We start from the raw sequence: 21,561 nt of genomic DNA, 5'->3' as shown, positions 1-21,561 counted from the left end.
ATCGAGGAAGGACATCTTCAATTCCAACTCTTTAGTTATAATTCATATTAGTCAAGCCAACTCCAAGCTTAACCTTCTTCATTATCTTCACTGGTACTGAGAACACCTCATCAACGTCAATACTTTTCATTCTCAAAGAATTAATCTCATTTTGGATTTCTTTAATCCAATCCCTTGGCTCCCCCTCATCAGAAGCCCAATTATTCTTGAAGCTAACAGTATGATGTTCTCTAGTAGTCCTCTTCTCACGAGGTTCAACAATCTATAGTGGAGGATATTGCTCCCCCTGCTCAAGACCTCTATGATCTTTCACTTCATCATCATCCCATGTAGCCTTATCATGTTCATATTCTTCATCACCTATTACTTCCTCATCTGAAGCACTATCAATTAATGAGAATTTCACCCTCTTGGTATCAACATCATTAATCCCAACTTTCATCTTTGGAGTCTTCACAAAATCTTTAGTCTCATTGAGCTTTTTCTTACAGATCTTCACATGAGTCCTATACATATCGCAACAAGCATGCCCTCTTGCAACAACTAATGATCCCTTAGTAAGTTTCCATCTTCCATTACCAAGGTAGTTACAATAAACTGCTCGGTCCGTAGCCAATGTAGAAAGCATATTCATCCTTAAATCTAGAACATGTTGCACATCTTTCAACATCACAGTGCTACCAAAATTGGTTTCAATGCACACATTACCAATTCCCACAATTTTCGAATAACTAGAATTACCCATCTTCACGGTACCAAAGTTCCTTGCTTTGTACGTGGTAAACAACCCTTTCCTAGGGATAAAATGGTGGGAGACTGTAGAATCAACAACCCACTCAACATCATTTTTAGCAACATATTCACACTTTTGCTCTTCAATAGAAAGCACCAAAACATCCTCAGCAATCACAGCAGCTATAGTATTTTTCTCATTATCATTCTTTTTATCTTTACCTTAGTTTGGTTTTTATTCCAATGCCAACAATCTCTTCTTATACGGCCCCTTTTTTTCCCACAATAGAAGCATTCTCTAGTTCCCTTAAACTGAGATCAATCTCTTGATTGTGACTTACCATTGAATTTTTTTATCATTAGGTCTTTTGCTTCTACCTCTTCTTTTGTTCTCTGTGACAAAAGATTGATCTTGTGCATTGTCTATATCACATCTCTCTTGTGAACCTTTGCATTTAAAACTAAATCTCAAATACCATCATATTTAAGTTTGATTTTCCTTGCTGAATTACTCACCACCATTCTCATGACTTCCCAACTGTTTGGTAAAGAAGCCAAAAGAATCAATGCACGAAGCTTATCATCAAATTCAATTTCCATCGAGGATAATTGATTTGTGATCATATTGAACTCATTCAGATGCTGAGCTATAGGAGTGCCTTCTATCTTCTTCAGATTGAACAACTTCTTCATCAGATGCACCTTGTTGTTAGCCGACGGCTTTTCATACATGCCAAACAAAGCCTTCATCAGATCCACTGTGGTCTTCTCATTCACAACATTATGTGTAACTAATCCTGGTAGAGTTATTCAAATAACTCCCAATACCTGTCTATCAAGAAGATTTCATTCTACATGTTTCATAGTATCAGGTTTCATCCCCAAAAGATGCAGATGCAATTTCTTACCAAAAAGATAATCTTCAATCTGCATCCTCCAATATCCAAATTCTATTCCATCAAACTTTTCAATTCCTAAAACCTTGCCTTCTTCTCTAGCCATTGCTTCCACTCAAATCTATGCTCTGATACCACTTATTAGGTCCCAAATAATATTATCAACAGTTTTAGCAATCCAAAATAACAGTCACACACAAGAACACAAAATTTACACGGAAAACTTTTTCTCTATGAAGGGAAAAACCATGGGACAAACTCCAAAATTTATCAAATTAATTACAATAATTCTTGTGTATGTCTCACGGTTAAAGAAAAATCTCTCTTGTTTTTCTTTGCTCTCACACACATTAATTATCTCTCTAAAAGGCGGCAACTCTTTGCTCTTTCCTTTTTAATTTCTTCTCCATGCACAGCTCTCTCTTGGCTATCTTTTTTTCTCTAAGTTGCTCTCTCTTTTTTTCTTGTACGGCTTCCTCTTTCTTTGCTTTCTCTTCAATATGCAGCATACCCACATGCTTTTTATACACAGAAAAGCTTCAGCCACCTTAGACTTCTTTTTCTAGCATAATATGAATTCCTAACATGACTTGAGTTAGGATTCTTACAAGTATTAATTATTAAACACAACTCCTTATATTTGAAGTAGGATTCTAGGACTTGTCAACCACGGTCACATATTTCTAATTGAAATAGAATTCCATCAATGCTTGCATGGCAAGCTCATTATCTTGGGCACAAATCCTACATGGGCTGGACTTCTATTAAGTGTCATGCACCTCCCAACACTTAAAGTATCAATCAATATACAGAATCATCGAGATCAAGTTCATCAAGTTTGTCAACTATAAAATGTCATATGTTTGAAGACAAATTATAAAAAATAAAAAATAAAATAAGAAAGCTTGATAGGTAGACCAGGAGGGCAAAAACATAGCATATAATGGTAGATGAAGCTGATTCTCATTCAAGTTTTTTTTTTTTTTTTGGCTGAATTGATTCTCATTCAAATTGAACACCATTTTGCACCAAGATTTACAATTTGAAATTAAGGAATTAAGAAAGATGTGTTTATTTTATACAAGCTGAAAGTATATAACAACATTTAGTTTTCAACCAGACAAGGCTGAGTACACTTGTAAGTTGCGTAAGCTCCAAAAGCCACCACCACAGCAACCGCCAAGACTTTCACAGCCATCCCCAGATTTTGCTTTAAAATTGATCTCTCAATCACAAGTTCGTTACAGCAGATTCCATCCAATATTATAGCTTTTTCTGTGGGTCTGAGCCCAGTTTTAGGCATTATTACAGAAAGAACGCCGTTACCAAACTTTGCCTGAATTGCACATGTTTTACATTTCTTATCTACATTGATTTCTTTGTTGAAGCGGCTCCATCTAGTTTCCTTTAAAGGACGTTCTCCAAAGATTTTTAGGACCCCATGGTTGTTTATTTGAGCCTTTAATTGCTCCTTGTTGAAATCTGCACAATATAATTAAGATAGAAGAGAAATTAATCATTATCACCAGTGTGGTAGAGCCGATTTAATTTCAAGGCAAGCAAAATTGTAAGAACTAAATAATAATAATAATTAATTGGATATATATATATATATATATATATATTAACCTTTTGTTTTTGGCAGAAGATGTACTCCCATTTAAATCCACTAAAATGACTAATGTGATTTTGACTCTAGTTATAATGTTATACCATGTGATATTTAGTTGATTTTGTGTAATTAATAATCAACAATAGTCATTGATTTTGTGTAATTAAATTCATCCAAATTTAATTCAAATATATAACAATTGATAAAAAGTTCTGCACAAAACTACTTCATTCGTGAAACAAATTAATTTTAAAAAATCTAAATATATTCTTAAATTATATAGCAAGCAACCTATATGGTTGATAAATTATAGCAAAACTCAATCCAAGTAAGTCTTGGTCCTTTCTAAATTACGGTTAAATCTAGGTAATTTCTTTCTTTTAATAATGGAGTTGGCCCTGTGGGTTGAGTGTTAGAAAATAACAGTTTTTTAAAAGGTATTTTTTGACAAAGTTTGAGCCAAAAATAGTTATGTGAATAACACAATATGGCTCTTCACTTCTTTGCTCAAAACCATCGAATAAGAAATTGGTTCTTTATTTCAAAAGTTCCTATTTGAACATTGATTGAGGGTAACGAAGGAACTTGAGGTTATTCTATACAGCCTTATCGTGTTTATACGCACCTTCTTTGAATATAAACTTAAGACCCCAAAGAGTATCACAATTTTTTCGACAAAATTTATTTGAGTTTAAATTCTGTTGCTTGATCATTCAAAGGTTATTATCTCTAGAATATTATGTCTTGGCCGAAGAACTTAGAGGCAAGCCCAGACAAACAATAAAAATCAATCAATGGCAGAGAGGAAGATGTATTAGGATCATTTTCATTTGAAATAAATCCATTTTATTGCTAAATTAAATCTTATAAATCTAAATATGTATTTAGTGCAACATCATTTAAAATTTTAAAATGACATGATGCTTTATATACTATTAAATTCAAGAAATAAAATTTTAAACATGAAATTTCTCTCTCTCAATGAAATGGGAGGATCTAGCTTGTAAGTGGAAAGACTGAAAGATTGATGGAAATGTATTAAAACTAACATATTAATTCCAACTACCTTCTTATCAACTCTCCTCTCTTCTATCTCCCTTACCACATCTGCCTGGAAATGCAATAGTCCCCCTAAACTCTGTCTCGTTACCATGCATGCATAACAATATGAATTTTGGATACAAATCTACTCATTTAATCAATTCATTTTATAATTTATAAGGCATAGTTTGAATTAATATTTGAACTTTTCTATCTGTTGAATTTAAGACTGAATGAATATAAAAATCTTAAACCACATTTGACCTGATATATACTACATTAAATGAAGTTTCAAAGATTTTAATTCTAACAGTCATTTTACCTTAGAAATATATTGTTTTGTGTTAATTGGTTAATTTATTGAAGAATCCCCCCCCCCCCCTTCTCTCTCTCTCTCTCTCTCTCTCAAACAAACAAATAAAATAAATGTAAGTGCAAACTCACAAAGTAGGGATTTTTTGAAAAAATAATAGTATATTATATTATTTATAATGATTAAAAATAACAGTATCGGGAAATTATTTTGAATAATCGTCTCCTTTTGTGAGCATTAAAAAAAACACAATTTTTAGTATTGAAATTTCAAATTTTGTGTTGAAATTAGGTTTACAAAACATAATTTCAATTTAAAAACACGATTTCAATGTAAAATGTAATATAATTGAAATCATATTTTGGAAACATAATATCAATGCAAATTTGAAATTTCAATACATAAAGTAAAATCACGTTACTCTTCCAAATAATTTTACCGCTATTTTTAACAATTAATAATAAAATAATATTATTTTTCAAAAAAAAAAAAAAAAAATCTCTACAAACGAGGACCAGGTAAAATGAAAAATATACTGTACCCCGGAGATGGACTTCAAGAGTGTCACGTTCCTCCCCTTTATGCCATTTGCAGTAGGGTTCAAAATCCTCATATACGCGCGCACAAGCACAATAGTTGGTGTGAGAACAAGCACAATATTTGGTTTCCATTAATGGAGGCTTCCGTTCTTTTTTCACTTTGGTCTGGAGGATGTATGAAGAACTACTTGATTGAAAGAAGGTATCCCCGTAATGCTGTTTATATTTATAGTATTAATTTGACGACCTAAGATGTTTCTTTTACATATTGAAATAGAATCTCTTTTTTGGTTTTCTACGGTTTTGGAGATTCCTTGTCTCTACAACCAATCTTTCTTGACGTGTGCTGTAGATGATCTCCTCTTGCATTGACGATACAATATATATTCTATTCTTTCCTTACTTAACATTTGTTGTCAAAGACAAGACTCTTGTTTAACAACTAGCTAGCTACGAGATTCTATATAAAAAAAATAAAAAATAAAATAAAAAAATAAAAAATAAAAAAAATTGCTAGCTACGTAGAGACGTGAAAAAATGGGCAGATTGAGTCAAGTTCAGGTTTAAAAAACGTACGGTTCAAGTAAAAAACATATTATTATTTTAAGCAGGTTATAAATGAATTTGGTCAGATTGATCTATATTTTTCATATGATTTTTTTTAATTAAAAAGAAATATGTATTTGCCATTCAGTAAATCATGCAGCAAATTATTTAATATAAAATATATTACTTTAAATTTACTATCCATATCACAAAAGAGTTCAGCGCAACAAATTGATACTTGTATAAAATTATACAAATTCTGATATTACTAACCAAAAAAAAATTGCACCAATGCAAAGAATTCTAGTCTACCCATTGAAAATCTAATTAAAACAAACACACAAGTTTTACTTCCACGCATTATTAACGTTCCAAAACAAAGAAAAAGAATTACAAATTGCCTATTGGATAGCTTTGACAAAGAATAAAAATATATAAGAAATTTACAAACTTCAAAACTAATTTCACAATCTAATATCTTAAAAAATAATCTAATAGTTGTGTTTAATTTTAGGTGTACAGTGATTGACATTCTATTTCAATTTGAGAATACACATCAAAGTTTGAATGTTTACTTATTTATACATGGTTTCCTTTATCAATATCATGTCATTGTTAAGTAACACACACACTAGGAAACATAACTCTTTTGTTTTTGAAAAGCCGTTTATTTTGGTTATGAAATTTTAAAAAACAAGTCTAAGCATCCATAATTTATGTCAAATTTCATTGATATACTTCATCTTCATTCTTTTCACACTTATGAATGCTTTCATATATGTCTATAATTTCAAATATATGTTTTTAACTCTACTGCAATAAGATTATCTTGACATATGATAGGTCAAGAATGTATTGACCTTTTGTGATATATTAATTGATTAATTAGTCAAGTTTATTAATTAATAAAATTAACATGCAATCTACATGGCAGCATAAACAAATCACCAAATAACTAAGTATGTAGTGGAAATTAAATTAACACGGTGATTTATTTAGGAATAGGGAAAATCTACACGGCAAAAACCCCACCGGATGATTCTAAGGTCACCACTCCAAAGAATCCATTCTTATCAAAACAAGCGGTTACAAGAAAAGAAATCTTAGTACCTTATACCAACCTACAGTTGAATCCTTACCTTATACCTTATGCACGACTCTTAGTATGTGACTAACCAATAGATGCGCAGATCCCAATACGCGACTTAATCACCAACTTGAGAAAGATGTTGGCTGCAAAGTTTTTTAGTTCATCACATGATGAAGATCATGAACCTCCTTGGTCACAAAACCCTAAGGTGTACAAAACACAAAAGCTTCTTCAAGAGAAAGATAAACTAGGGCAAAATCTGTCTCCGGTCATAATTTGCATGAACAAGACTTTCCTTCACACTTGTGCAACTATGCAACCTTTGACGGCCCTAAAAAATAATTCTTATATATGTTTAGAGTTGTGAGAAAAGAAATCCTAAACACATACTCACAGATTGGATGAAAAACAGCTCTGAAAAACTGATTTTCATAAACCTCAAAAGATAGTCATCTATCGAGCTAACTATCAAGCCACGAGTTTCAGCATATTTTAAACCTCGATAGATGCTAGCTGTCGAGTTTTAAAGTCCAGCACTTCATTACTTGATTCTTGGACAGACTTGCATGGCTTTAATACTTGAACTTGAAACCTTGTTTCTTAAAGCATTAAACACATCCTAGATCTACCCAATTACAAGTAAAGTGCATTTTGTCAAAGGGTTAGCCAATTACATAAAATATTGATATATGTTCCTAATATTGCATCACATATGTCCTAACAATATCCCCCTTTGGCAATCTGTGACAAAATCACAACAACCAAATGAAAATATGAGAGAAGTCATAAATCACTCAACTCATATTCACTTGTTGAATACAATAAAATCTATCCTAACACAAACTCTTGAAAAACTTTGCAAGAAAAGAGTTTATGGCAAGTATATTTTGATAACCTATATTTCTGAAACACTTTACACAAAACTTATCAAGGCATCTTAGTGTGAAACAGAAATAATAGATTGCATACAATGAATAAGAAACATGTGTATAAAGAAAGAAAAGAAATAACACATGGAAAGATAGGGGAAATAACATACATCAAAAAATATATAAACCAAATATAAGTACAATGTATGTCAAAAGGTCAGAAGACCAATATACATGAGGTAAATGTAAAACAAAAGAGAAGAAAATACATCAGAACCTCACTACATCCCTCAAAGAATACGGACACTCCCCTTAACAAAAATCTCCTATATCTCCTATACTAACCCTCCCCCTATGATTATTGATAATAGCTTAATTTTGCATATTTATATCATTATTAGAGAAGCATTATCATACTTATTTTGAGTTAATTCATGCATTTTATAGTTGAATTTGGAATAATGCTGAATAATCAATTTTGTGCTTAATTTAATTTTAATACGTGAATTTGTCTTTTGTAGGATAATAAAATTAAATAAGTGAATTTGTGCAAAGAAGAAAGCTAATGGACTTTAATTTTACAAGGGCCATGATGAAGTCAAAGAAGGCCAACCCAATTAAATTCAAGTCTAATTAGAGCAAGGAATCAAAGGAAATTTGCACCTAATCCAAGTCCAATTCGGATTAGGATTTTAGCCTGTGCACCAGTTAGTATTTGGAGCATAACTTTCAGCTCCGATGTCCAATCGAGATGATTCAAGTTGGGCTTGAAAGATAACTTAAAGGGCTACAAATTTGTTGTTTACCAAAAGTCCTAGTTTAGAAATGGGCCAAAAGTGTCGGTTAAGTGAAGCCTAAAAACCTAGGATTTTCTCCAAACGGAAATTCAACTTGTAATAGGAATTCTTTACCTATTTAAAGGCTCTCTAGGGAAAAATTCAGAGGAGAGCTACTGTAGAACATAATTTAGGTTTTCTTAAAGTTTCTTTACAATTTTTAGAGTTTTATTTGTGTTATGGCTTGCTAGAAGCCTTGCTAAGGCAAGGGGTGAAATCCAACCGTTTATTGGTATGTTCTTAATGCTTATGTTTTTATGTTCTTGATTGTTTTACTCATCTAGAAAAGTGTTTAATTCTGTATAATTCTTTGATTTATCGTAGACTCCGGGCACATTAAAGGCTTAGTATTCCCTGCGAACTAATTCACTAGTTTTGTTTTGCCTAAAATCAATCAATTGTATGAAACTACCTTAGACAATTAATTCTTGAGTTTTTATTGTTAAATCATCCGACTAAAATCATCATTAGTATGAATTTTAGTTGAGTTATAAAATAAATATTGTTAAGACTACCAATAGATGTGTTGTGTGTGGATCCCCAAACCTTAGCACCTTAATATATTGTTATTTTAACTAAATTTAAATTACCGTTACCAAACTACCAAAAATATCTTTAGTTAAATTTTATTATTTTAGTTTTATTCTCTTGTGGTTTGCTAATCAATTCCCTTTTCCCTATGGATTCAACCTTGGACTTTCCGAGTTATTACTTTGCGACAATCCTGCATTTGGGAGCATTATTTAAGTCACAGCAAGTATGACTACTCTCATCTCAAAACTACTCCCCCTTTTTGTCACAAGTGACAAAGGGCAAGTAGACATCTCATCATCACTAGGCAAGTTAGCACTATTGTTCTCATCACCATCATCATCAGAGTCACCATCGTCATCCTTGTCCTTAGAAGCCTCTGGAGAAGGAGAGGGAGACTCGATGAAGCCATTAGGGCGAGCCTGCCGTTGAGCAATACGGCCGACATGGGTGTTCACCTGACACAATTCACTGAGAGTGTCAAGGCGAGCATCCATGCACTGAAACTGTGCCATGATGGCATCAAAAGTCACACCACTCGCTGAAGAAGAAGGAGTGATGGTGGATGGTGTTGAAGAAGCCGGAGGAACAATCGTCTCCATTTGCATCTACCTCAGGCGAAGCTGAGCATCACTTCGTCGAACGGTAGCAGCGTCAATGGCACCCATAACGAAGAAAGGATCAGACGAAGGAAAGGAGACAGAAAAATGGCAAAGAATCCTCGTGATAGTTGAAAGAAAGATGAGCCTATTACGGGTCACCATATCCCTAAAGACATCTATGAAGGAAAAGATAAAGTGAAAGGGTAAGTCAATAGAAAGATCCTCAATAAGGGATAACAAAAGGTGAGCACAAGGCTCTCTGATAGTGTTATAATGTGACAAAGGATGAAGGATAAAAGTCATCACCATGTTCAAAAATCTCGGACATTTAGCAAAGGTCGAGCAATGGGTGTTTTGATGATCACGCCAAGAAGATGGAGTCTCACAGAAAAGAGACATAAGCTCGTCTTTGGACACAGTTCTCAAACGATCACAACAGGGGTAGTCAGGATGTGCTACCCTCAGGACATGGAGTACCTCGGATACAATATCCGGAGTGACCACAATGCGCGTACCTTGAACGCGAGTAGAAAACTGAGGTACAAAAGAATCAAATTCATGCATGTTGGAGTAGAACTCCTGAATGATCACAGAGGGACAAGTGACCGGGGCGCCACAAAGTGACTCCCAACCCCTTCTATAGATGACAGTGGGAAGGGCAGTGTCAAAGAAATCAAACAAAATGACTTGGTGTTCCGAATGAATGCCTCGTCTAGAAAAGTTCTCCGAGAAGTCCTTGCAGGCTCTCTCATCACGGAACCAAACAGAAAAAGGTGTAGGATTAGAGGAAGAGGATGCCCCAAAATGCAGAGGGTTCTAGGATGGAGTAGATTTGTGTTTGGGTGCCATGAAGCAACTAATGCATGAAAGAGAGATAGAGGGAGAGAGAGAGACAATCAGAAAAGTACTAACAGCACAATGTATATCAAAATATAACGAATTGAAGGCACGTATGCATGAAAATGCATGAACATGTGACATGCAAGTATAAATGCATCATGGCCTCAACCTAATCCAATCCTACTAGCACACAATATAACAATAAAGTAAACATACATCTAAAATGCATGAAGCATTGTTATAATGCACATGTGATGCAATACATGAAGTTTTAAAACTCATTTAAGCAATACCTAACCCAAAAATTTTGCAAAAATCTCATTAATATTGAAAAATCCCAAAAACTTTACAAAAAAACCCAAAACTTAGGTTAAAAAGTATGAAATGCATGATTCAAGAGAGGAAAAAGATCATACCAGATGAAGAAAACTTGATTTAGGTTGAAGGTCAAATGAGGAAGGTGAAAAGGTTGAGTTTGAGGAGTTTTTGGAGTGAGAGAAGATAGAAACTATTGAGAGAGATCGAAGAAGAATGACAGAAAATTCGCGTGGATCCAATATATAGAAAATCATAATTATCGACAGATCGAGAGGTGTTAAGAGGTATCGAGGATTAAAAAGCGTGTTTTATCTGTCGAAGAGCTGTCCAGCATCTGTCGAAAGGTGTCCATAGCTAAATGAGCTCGATGGATCGAGGTAGCTGTCGAGGAGCTATCGAGCATCCAGAAAGTTTCTCAATGGATCGAAGTAGCTATCGAGAAGTTGTCGAGTATGCGTTAAAAGTAGCTAAAGAGCTCAATAGATAGGATAGCTATCAAGAGGTATCGAGATAGCTATCGAGATTGCTCAAAAACAATTTTCAAAGAAGAGAAAAAACACAGATATGAATGCAATCAAACATGCTAGTCAAACAAAGATCCAAACAACATTTTAAGCTCTCAAAATCATCTCTGAACAAGAAAAATGTTATGCACATAGATCCAAAACACACACACATACACACTAAACAAGTCTAACCAATTTTATATTTTAAAAATAAATTAAGACAATTTATTGAGCATACATTTACACAAGTATTCATTGTGATGGCCAAATCACATTGTACCTGCACATGTATCAAAAGTAGCAAAGAATATTGCATGTTGTGTGTGAAAAACATCGCAAGATTGCATAAGTGTCTTCATGTTATGACGATTTGAGATATGAGAAAATCACTTTAACTTACACACAATCATAACTGTTTGATGGGGATTATCACCTTCGAGGTATATCCTATAACTCCCACATCTCATAGAATACACACTTGCAATCATATATAAAGCATTTTGATCTTTTTGCTTTTATTTTTCTTTGCATATTTTCCCTTTAAGCAAACCATGCATGGGCATATAAGAGATAGAAAAGAAATACCCAATTATGTTAAGCATTTGATATGTTAAGCATTTGACATTCCATTTTTGTTATGCCGTAGCATGCAAATGTCATTTCATGATTGGTGGGCAACAGTGGTGAGATGGTTATTTATGCATTTCTCTTATGATTTTCTAGTCCTTCTTGTCAAAAAGAGTGATACGAGTGTTAAGTACAAAAGATCACTTAATCTTACTCATCACAAACACCAGCCACAGAGCTCACTTGCTTAGTTGTGCATAAAAATGCTCGACTAAGCTACAAAAGATACAAAGTTTAGAAAACTTTTTTTCAATGGCCATCCAAGGTACACAAGTACCAATGTACACAAACACACATTGTTTTTGTATTTTTCTAATTTTTCATTTTTTTTATATGAAAAAATAATAAAGCAAAACTGAAAAATAACCAAACAAAAACATGTTAAACAAAACAAAGCAATGCATAAAACGAGAATGACTCAAAACAATAAAGTAAGACACACAAGTAATTCAATCAAAAAGAGGGTGAGAGAAAAGTGACTAAATCACTTGGAGACCTTTTCCTTCCACACCTTGGAAGAACCTTTCTGTTTAGCAAACCCTTGATCTGGTGGTGAGAGGGAAGAATTAAAACATTTCAAGTTTGAAAGGAATATGAGGGCTTTGAGAAGATCTCCAAGAGGAGCAAAAGAGGATGGACACTGATTTTGGTCTCCCGACGCGATCATACTGTTGCTCTTTTGAATGGCTAACCACTTGTAGCTGCTAGGTCGAGTATGTCCAGCTGCGCCACAGTGATGATAGAAATGCTGCTTTTTTTATTTGGGTTTTTGTGTATTTCCCTTCTTAGTCCTAGAGTTTTTAATTTCTTTCTTATCAAGTTTAAAGGGTGCTCCTAAGATAGATTTACCCTTGTCAGCGTTCTCACTAGCTAATTCATTCTTAACATCATTGTTTTCAGTTTCAAAATTATTAGCAAGAGAAACAAAAAGGAGTAGTAATAGTAGAAGCAATACTAGGAGAAGAGAAATCATACTCTAAACCGGTTTGATCGGAAGCCGATTTTTGAAAACTGAGCATCTCATCGAGCTTAGCGCTTGAAGTCCTTTCCAGCTGAGCTCTGACTTGGAACAGTTCTGCCTCAAGCTTCTTGGTCTTCTCAGCCAAGAAATTATTCTCAAATCTCAATGCTCCAATAGTCTGATTAGTTTCATCAAACTTTGTGGAGATTTCTTTTCACTCAAGCTCCATATCACTAAGCTTTTTGGTGGCCAACCTATACAACTTCTCATGCTTTTCGGAGACCTTATATAACTTTGCATAGGCTATGTGAATGTCATCTTGTTCATCCATCTTCTCAAATTTAGACTTCACCAATTCCTCTTCTTCATCCACATCTTCAACAATCCCTTCAGTAGGATTTACGATGACAGTGAAGGCATTTAGGATTCCATCATCCTCATTATCGAAGTCATCTTTAGACTCAGTGTCACTCAAGGTAGCAGCAAGTGCCTTGCTTTTTCCAATGGTCTTAAGATAAGTAGGACACTCTTGTTTCATGTGACCGAAGTCTTGACAACCAAAGTACTTTGGTCTTGAAGGAACCGTGTACTGACCGCCATCCCTATTATCCTTTTCCCCTTTGTCTTGACTTTTGAATTACGAAGAATTGGATTGCTTTTGGTCCTTGTCAAATCCTTTCGCGTTGGCATTCTTTATAAACTTCTTGAACTGCCTCGTGGTGTAGGATTTCATTTTAGAATCTTCATCATCTGAAGACTCACCAGTGTCACTACTCTTGGCTTTCAATACCATGCTTTTACTCTTGCTTGATTTCCCGATCCTTATCAAACCTAACTCATAGGCCTGTAGATTTCCAACCAGCTCAGTCAGAAGAATTTTGTCGATGTCCTTTGATTCCTCAATGGCAATGATCTTGGTATGGAATTTCTCGAGTAGAGATCTGAGCACCTTTCTCACAATCTTGGGTTCAAGAATGGTTTCCCCAAGATTAAAGCCTGAGTTCACTATGTCCTTGAGCTTGGAATAGAGCTCATCAAATGACTCATCCTCCTTCATCTTGATCTCTTCAAAGCTTATAGTGAGCCTCTGAAGTTTTGAATCCTTGACAGCCTTGGTTCCTTTATAAGTTGTCTGGAGAATGGTCCATGCTTCCTTAGCAGTTTCAGTAGAGGATATGTTCTTGAATTCCTCATTCGTGACTACACTGAATAGAACATTCAATGCTCTACTGTTAAAGCTTGCCGCCTTGATCTTAGCATCATCCCAGTTGGTCAGCGCTTCCATAGGCTTGGTCCAACGTATCTCCACAGCTTGCCACACTTTCTCATCTAAAGACAGCAAGAGAGCTCTCATTCATACTTTCCAGTATGCATATTTAGTGTCATCAAATAAAGAAGGTATTATAAGAGACTGTCCTCTATCCATGACAAACAGGGGTCAATGGATCACATAGCAAAGATTATTTGATAGGCCAAGAATGTATTGACCCCTTGTGATATATTAATTGATTAATTAGTCAAGTTCATTAATTAATCAAATTAACATACAATGTATGTAGCAATACAAAAAAAATCACTAAATAACTAAGTATGCAGCGGAAATTAAATTGACAGGGTGATTTTTTTTACGAATGGGGAAAACCTACATGACAAAAACCCCCCACCGGGTGATTTTAAGGTCACCACTCCCAAGATCCACTATTATCAAAACAAGCGGTTACAAGTAAAGGAATCCCAATACCTTATACAAACCTACAGTTGAACCCTTACCCTAATACCCAATTGGACTTGTTCTGTAGTGACAATCTCTCCTTTCTATGCACAGCTCCTAGTACGTGACTAACCAATAGATAAGCGGATCTTAGTATGCGACTTAATCACCAACTTGAGAAAGATGTTGGCTGAAAAGTTTTTCAATCCATCACACGATGAAGATCATGAAGCTCCTTGGTCACAAAACCCTAAGGTGTACAAAACACAGCAGCTTCTTCAAGAGAAAGATGAACTAGGGAAAAATCTGTCTCTAGTCACAATTTGCATGAACAAGACTTTGCTTCACACTTGTGTAATTGTGCAACCTTTGACGACCCTAAAAAATAATCCTTATATATGTTTAGGGTTATGAGAAAAGAAAGCCTAAACACATACTCATGAATTGGATGAAAAACTAAGTTTCATAAACCTCGATAGATAGCCATCTATCGAGCTAGCTGTCGAGCCACGGGCTTCAATAGCTTTTAAATCTCGATTAATGCTAGCTGTTGAGCTTTAAAATCCAGTACTTCATTACTAGATTCTTGGACAGACTTGCATGGCTTTAACACTTGAACTTGAAACCTTATTTCTTGAAGCATTAAACACATCCTAGATCTACCCAATTACATAAAATATTAGCATATGTTCCTAACATTGAATCACATATGTCCTAACAACATATATTTTGTCATTTGATATCCAAAAATTTGAATTATCATGTTATTCAAGTGATAAGAATCTTAATTATTTTCTTTAGGCCATTGCATTTGAATGACATTAGTGACATTATCTAAAAACATTAAAGAAATTGATATAATAATAATAATAATAATAATAATAATAATAATAATCTTGTAGCACATTATCACTACAAAAAATTGGACCTATAGTGGTGTTTGTGAAACGCCACTCTAGGTCCTAAAAATGCCACTATAGGCCCATTTGGGCTATAGTGGCATTTTCTATAATGACGATTACAAACATCACTATTGTACTGTTACTATATACCTATAGCGGTGTTTTATAAAAGCGCCACCATAGGTCCATACCCTATAGTGGTGGTAGGTCCATACCCTATAGTGGTGGCATTTTTAAAATGCTGCTATAAACCCTTATATATATATATATATATATATATATAAAAATGGCTATAACAACATTTCAAAATGGCACTATAGCCAAAAACCATTGATAAAAAAAGATTTTGATTACCAAAATTAATTTTTCGTAATCAAAAGTTTTTTTTTTTTTTTTAATTTTGAAAGCATTTATTAATTATGCTTTCAAATTTTAAAAATTAAAATTAAAATTTTAATTAAATTAAGAAATTCAAAACTGAATTAAAACAAATATATATATATATATATATATATATATATAATAAAACAAAATACAAACATAAACCCAAAAAATTCAAAAATAAACACAAACCCATGAATCTCCTCTCATTCAACAAAACCAACCCAAATCCAACACCAAATCCATTCAAGGAACACAAAAGCACAAGCTCAAAAAGCTGCTATAGGAAGCTTTTTTTGTTGTGTATATTTGTTAATTGAGTTTGAGTTATACACTTTAAAGCCCAAAACAACAAGTAAACCAACCATGTCTTATTTATTTATTTATTTTTTACTTAAAAAAAGGTTTCGCAGGGTTGACCCACAGAAAAGGGTTAACTTTTTTTACTTCAGGTCCAAAAAATTCATGCAAGGTCGAATATTTTCCTTTGGGTTAGATTGTTGGGTCTTGACCCGTTTTGCCATGCCTAGGTACATACAAAGCAAGGAAAACATGGTAATTTGTTTCTGAATAATTATAATACCATACACTTTCACACATACTTTGTCACAATTGTCCTATATAACAAACTGTAAATGATGAAGAAAAGATGGTGGATTCATGTGATAGTGATAAACACCCAATCACAGTTTTCCACATAAAACAATTGAGGAAAATTATATGAGAAAGTGTTTGGCACTATAGAGTATTCTTGGCTTCCATGCAGCCCATTAAGAAATTTAATTGTGGGCCCTTTGAGATGGATTAAGATCTTATGGACCATGTGTAGAGTAACTAGGACAATTGGCATTCAATACTTTATCAATTTAACTTCCTTCACAAATATAGTTATACAAGAGACTATAAAATCCTATCCTATGCCCATTTTTTGTCACTACTCAAACCACCAAGTCTAGCCTCCCCCCCCCCCCCCCCTCCCCCCTTTGGGCACTCGCAAGGAGTGCCTAGCTGCAAAATATCACACACATATTTTACAAAAACAAAATTTTGGCATTCATTATTGTTAGGATTAGTGCCCTAAAATCCTATGTATAATGTTATGTATGACATTATGTTATAAGTAATAAAATTGTTTTACTATCTAAAATAATGGTAACATGAATATTTGGACATTATCATATAGTGCTTGAAATGCATAGTATGTGATTTAGTCACAAAAGATGTAAATCACAAGTTCTTTGTAAACTTAGAATCTTAGTTTGTAGTCAGTGATGAAGTTGGACATTTCATCTACAAAGACTATAACATGTCAACTAAGATGATTTGTTTTGATCATGGACGTGGAGACTTCTAGTTGATATGTTAATATGTTTTAAGTGTATAAGACATATTGAACTGGACCGCTGTGAGATTTATTATTCTATTAACGACTGTCAAATGAATAATAAATCTCACAACTTTTATTTACTTAAACTCGCAATCTGAGAGAATAGTGAACTCAATCATGAAATGTTAGTTACTTTAATATATCAGGAATGAGAACTAATTTAACGATCAAAACCTCAGTATGTTGGGCAACCACACATAGTGTTGAAGGAACACATATTCTCAAGATGGAATTCATAATCTATTTATAAATTTATAAAATATTCCCTTGAGATAAGTTTAATAGGTTAGGTTATTTAGAGTGTTAGACCTAACCACTTTAGTAAAAAGCTACTAAAGTTCTTATTCTATAATATTGGATTTCTTAAATATATATGAATAACATAAAGGATTAAACCAAGTACTCAAGGATCAAGACGTAATAATCTTCAAAGTGACAATTATATATTATGACTTTGTATTACTACGAATATTTCAAGAAGGGGTTAAATGTTTAATATAAGTCTTGGGATATAATTTATTAATAAGGTCTAGAATGCAATTATATTTATATAGTGATATTAAATATAATTAAAGGTAACTTTGGGCTTGTCAAGAGTTGACAAATAAGCTCGAAGCCCATTAGAGCTAGAGCTTTATTTGTCCCTTTTGGTCCCACTTCAAGCCACATATTAAAGCCCAATTAGACTGGCCCAAAAGGCTAACCCAATTAGATAATCAGTTATTTATTTAATAAGAGTTTTTAAATAAAGTAATTTCTAAGAGAAACATACAGATTTCTCATAACACTCTATTATTCTCTTGAACAAATACGTATAGAACTGATTGAGAGACTACACATCTTGGGCATATGTGAAATTGGAGTGAAGATTGAAAGTCTTCCCAAGTTCAATCTTTGTTTTTTTTTTTTTTTACTGCATCAAGGTACGCCTTCCTATTCTTTGTTTCTAAAATGTAGATGTTCCATGTTATCTCACATGAATGAAGTAGATCCGTTTATTTCTGTTGTGTATTTTTGTATGAGATGCAAAAATGTGTTTTCCAACAATTGGTATCAAAGCAGTCTTCAATCTCATGTTTGTATAACATGTTGAGTGAGTTTTAGAATCAAAGAAAATTATTTTAATGGTATTTGAAAATTCTACAGTAATTTTCTACATAGTTTAGTTTCAGAATTATTGTTTTATAAAACTAAAATTGATGTTGTGATGTTGTTTTAGTTTAATGTTAAGTATGCCCAATTGAACTTTATGACTATAGCATCAATGAAATTCAATTTTGATCTTGATCCCATTCTATTATAATCAAGGGATTGTGTTTTGTTTATGTGAAATGGCAAAAACAATTACTAGAAAAATTTTGAAAAATTCAGTTTAACGAGTCTCGATCAATCAAGAATTCCTTTTGATTGATCGAATGTTCTTTTCAATTGATCGAACAGGAATTGAGAATCGATCGAATCAGGCAGAGGCTTTGTGATGAAATTCTTCAATTTTTCGATCAATTGAGTAATAGGTTCGACCGATCAAAGGTACTGAATTTTGAAAATTTCACTAAGTTTTTAAAACATTAATGAAGTGCAAGGCTGTGTGTGATGAGATTACCCATGTTTTCTAAATAAAAACCTTTCTTCTAAAAATTCTAGTGGGAGAGAGATCCAAGGGTTGAATCTCACAGCCTCCATTGTCTATTAAAGCCTTAAGCTTGTCATAAAAAATGATGTTATGAGCTCGTCCAAGTGCGGTAGTCGGATTTGTCCACACATTCTCACCCTTCTTCTCTTATCCTTTGCAAGTTCGAGGTGGGGAAGGCAACTCTTCAATCGACATAACCGAAGAAGGGACCGAAGGAGTATAAACGAGGGTGGAGAGGACGATCCCAACTCTACTCCTAGTCTTCTGCCTCTTGGCAGGTGGCATGGAAATCTTCGATAGAGGTTGATTCTTCTTCTCCTTAGCATAAGTGTACCTATCTTGACTAAAGAGAGTGGCCATGCTTGTAAAACAGCAAAAGTTGTCCATAAGGAAATGACAATGGAAAAGAGAATGACGAGGTAAGATCATATAGCCAGAAACTTACTCCTCTCCACCCTAAGAAGCAACCTCTAGGCATAGTCTAAGGGTTCAAGTCCTAGGTAGTGATCATACAATGATCGAGGATCCATAAACTCATCAAAATCCTTGATGCCAAGAAAAAAAATCCAAAGCAGCCTAGACCCTTTCTTGATATCGCCTCTTCAAATTAGGATTAGCTTTTGTTGTAAAAAGAAGAGGGTTAGGACCAGCGAATATTCAAATAACGAAGAAAATCAAAAGAAGGGAAAACGTACCAAGTGTGGGAACCTCCCATGTATGCGGCAATGGAGGCACCTCACCCCAAACTTTGTCAAAAGTAATTTCCCATCCCTTCCCACAGAAAAAGAAGTACCTAGACTTCTAGTCGTGAACCACAGATGACCCTAGACTGCCTATCCCAAGGATGAAACTCAAAATATCCATAGTGGTTGAAGGCTTCAAGTAATAGAGGTACAGGAACTCATTTAGACTAGCCATGCTACCCTTGTGGACGGACATCCAGATCAACATGATGCTCACAACCATTTGCCATGAATTTGGGCTGAGCTAACTAGGGGCAATCTTAAAATAGTTTAGTAGCTCGGGAATAAATGGGTGGATGGGAAAACATAGATCACAAAGAAAATAGGCCTTGTAGAAACACACATGGCCGTGGGCAAAGGCGCAAGCCTTTTCACCTGGATGAGGGAGACGTACCTTTGTCTCAACAGGGAATTGGAAACACTTTCTGAGATTTTTTAGGTGTCTACCCTCCAAGACACACTCCTTGATCAAAGCCTGGAAAGGTTTAGATGAAGAAGAAGTAGATGGTTTGGACGTCGTTACATCCTCCCCTATACCCATAGGGTCGTCTCTAGACAACATCATCTCCTCACCTCGGAGCCCACAAACCTCTCTTCGACCATCTTGCTCTCCAAGTGGTATCAAATTAGAGAATGAAAAATTAGGGGATAAAGCTCAAGCAAAACCGGCCTAAAGGCACACTCTCGAGACACAAATAAACCCACTTGGGGATGGTGACCACCAAAGTACTTGAGAAAGATGCCTAGCTAGCAAAGAAAAACGAGACAGAAGGAGATCCTAGCCTAATAGTAGTGTGATCAACCATGAATCAAAAGTGTGTAAGAGAGAAAATTCACCAGAGAAACACAAATGAGAGAAGCAAACTCAGAAGCTTGAAAAAGATAGATGGAAATACATGGAAGATGAAAAGTTTTAAGGAAAAATGTGAAATCAGCAAAGGAAAATTGAGACCCTGTATTTGCACGTCCAACTAGTGAGTGAACGACATATTGCCACAACTAGACGTGTGACATGAAATGCATTTAATGTGACGTGAATGGCATCAAAGAATCATCGTCATATGGAATGCAAATTGTCATTATTCCTACCATCGTCCAAAAATACGACGAAGGAATAAAGGGGCAACTAACAAGTACTAAAATTACAGGTTCATCATACAACTAGTGAACCTTCATTCCATAGGTTCATCCATACTAGTGACGATCATACAGTCCACAAGGACGTCGTATGAGAAGACAACCATATGGCATTACTGACGTGACCATTAATAGTTTTGTAACTGATAAGCTCCAACGGTCAAAAATGCCAATCATAATTTATTCAAACCTCCATTTAAGCTCAGTTAGACGTTCTTATTCTCTACTAACATTCTTATTCTCTGAGAGAAATTGAGAACCCTACTGACTTAATCATTAAAGAACCATTGGCTAATGCCACTCCAATGTCTTTCTCTCTCATCATTATAGGGAACTTTTACCTCGTCATAAGCTTTAACAAGGTCAACGACTGACAACCATTTTTGTCATCATCAGACAATGTCACCAAATTTTGAGGACAACTTTATTTGACAAGCGCTTTTAAACTTGTGCTAATTAAATGCCCAGTCATTATGAAACACTTTTAAAAGTAAACATTCATGTAAAACATGTGTATTTTCTGATTATATAAACCAACGCAATATGTTCCTATGAAATGCCATTAAACCTTACAACTGAAACAACCAAAACAAGAAGGAAAACTCAAAAGCAGTTCTTACTGACACAAACTCAAGCTAGCTAAGAAACCTGTGTAAACACTTAATTTTGCACCCATAATTTAACCTTAGAGGGTGACCAAAATAATCATTCTAAGTACCCAAAAATCATGTTTGCATTTCATGCATTAAATCATTTATCACTATAGATACTGTATTTTTTCCGCCTTCAATTTGCGTGCCGAACCCAG

At 34.3% G+C, this 21,561-nt stretch overlaps 1 protein-coding gene across 1 annotated transcript; it reads right to left on the bottom strand.

Moving 5' to 3' along the window:
* Nucleotides 1-2,662: 2,662 nt before the first annotated feature.
* Nucleotides 2,663-5,340, bottom strand: LOC115969266 (inactive protein RESTRICTED TEV MOVEMENT 2-like). Its single transcript, XM_031088877.1, has 2 exons — nucleotides 5,136-5,340; nucleotides 2,663-3,110 (listed from the first exon to the last, which is right to left on the bottom strand). The coding sequence occupies exons 1-2, from the start codon at nucleotides 5,263-5,265 to the stop codon at nucleotides 2,734-2,736; spliced, it is 507 nt and encodes a 168-aa protein (XP_030944737.1). The 5' UTR covers nucleotides 5,266-5,340; the 3' UTR covers nucleotides 2,663-2,733.
* Nucleotides 5,341-21,561: the final 16,221 nt, after the last annotated feature.

Source organism: Quercus lobata, chromosome 11, assembly GCF_001633185.2.
Source record: "Quercus lobata isolate SW786 chromosome 11, ValleyOak3.0 Primary Assembly, whole genome shotgun sequence".
NCBI classification, from domain to species: Eukaryota; Viridiplantae; Streptophyta; class Magnoliopsida; order Fagales; family Fagaceae; genus Quercus; species Quercus lobata.
Note: the sequence above shows the minus strand (reverse complement) of the source record. Positions and strands in the feature narration are given on the sequence as shown.

Bases quoted from the DNA above. Each gene is read 5' to 3' on its own strand.
- LOC115969266 (XM_031088877.1), bottom strand. From the start codon at position 5,265: ATGGAAACCAAATATTGTGCTTGTTCTCACACCAACTATTGTGCTTGT. The intron at 3,111-5,135 runs GTACAGTATATT...TATATTGTGCAG, and splicing joins TCTTGAAGTCCATCTCCGGG to ATTTCAACAAGGAGCAATTA.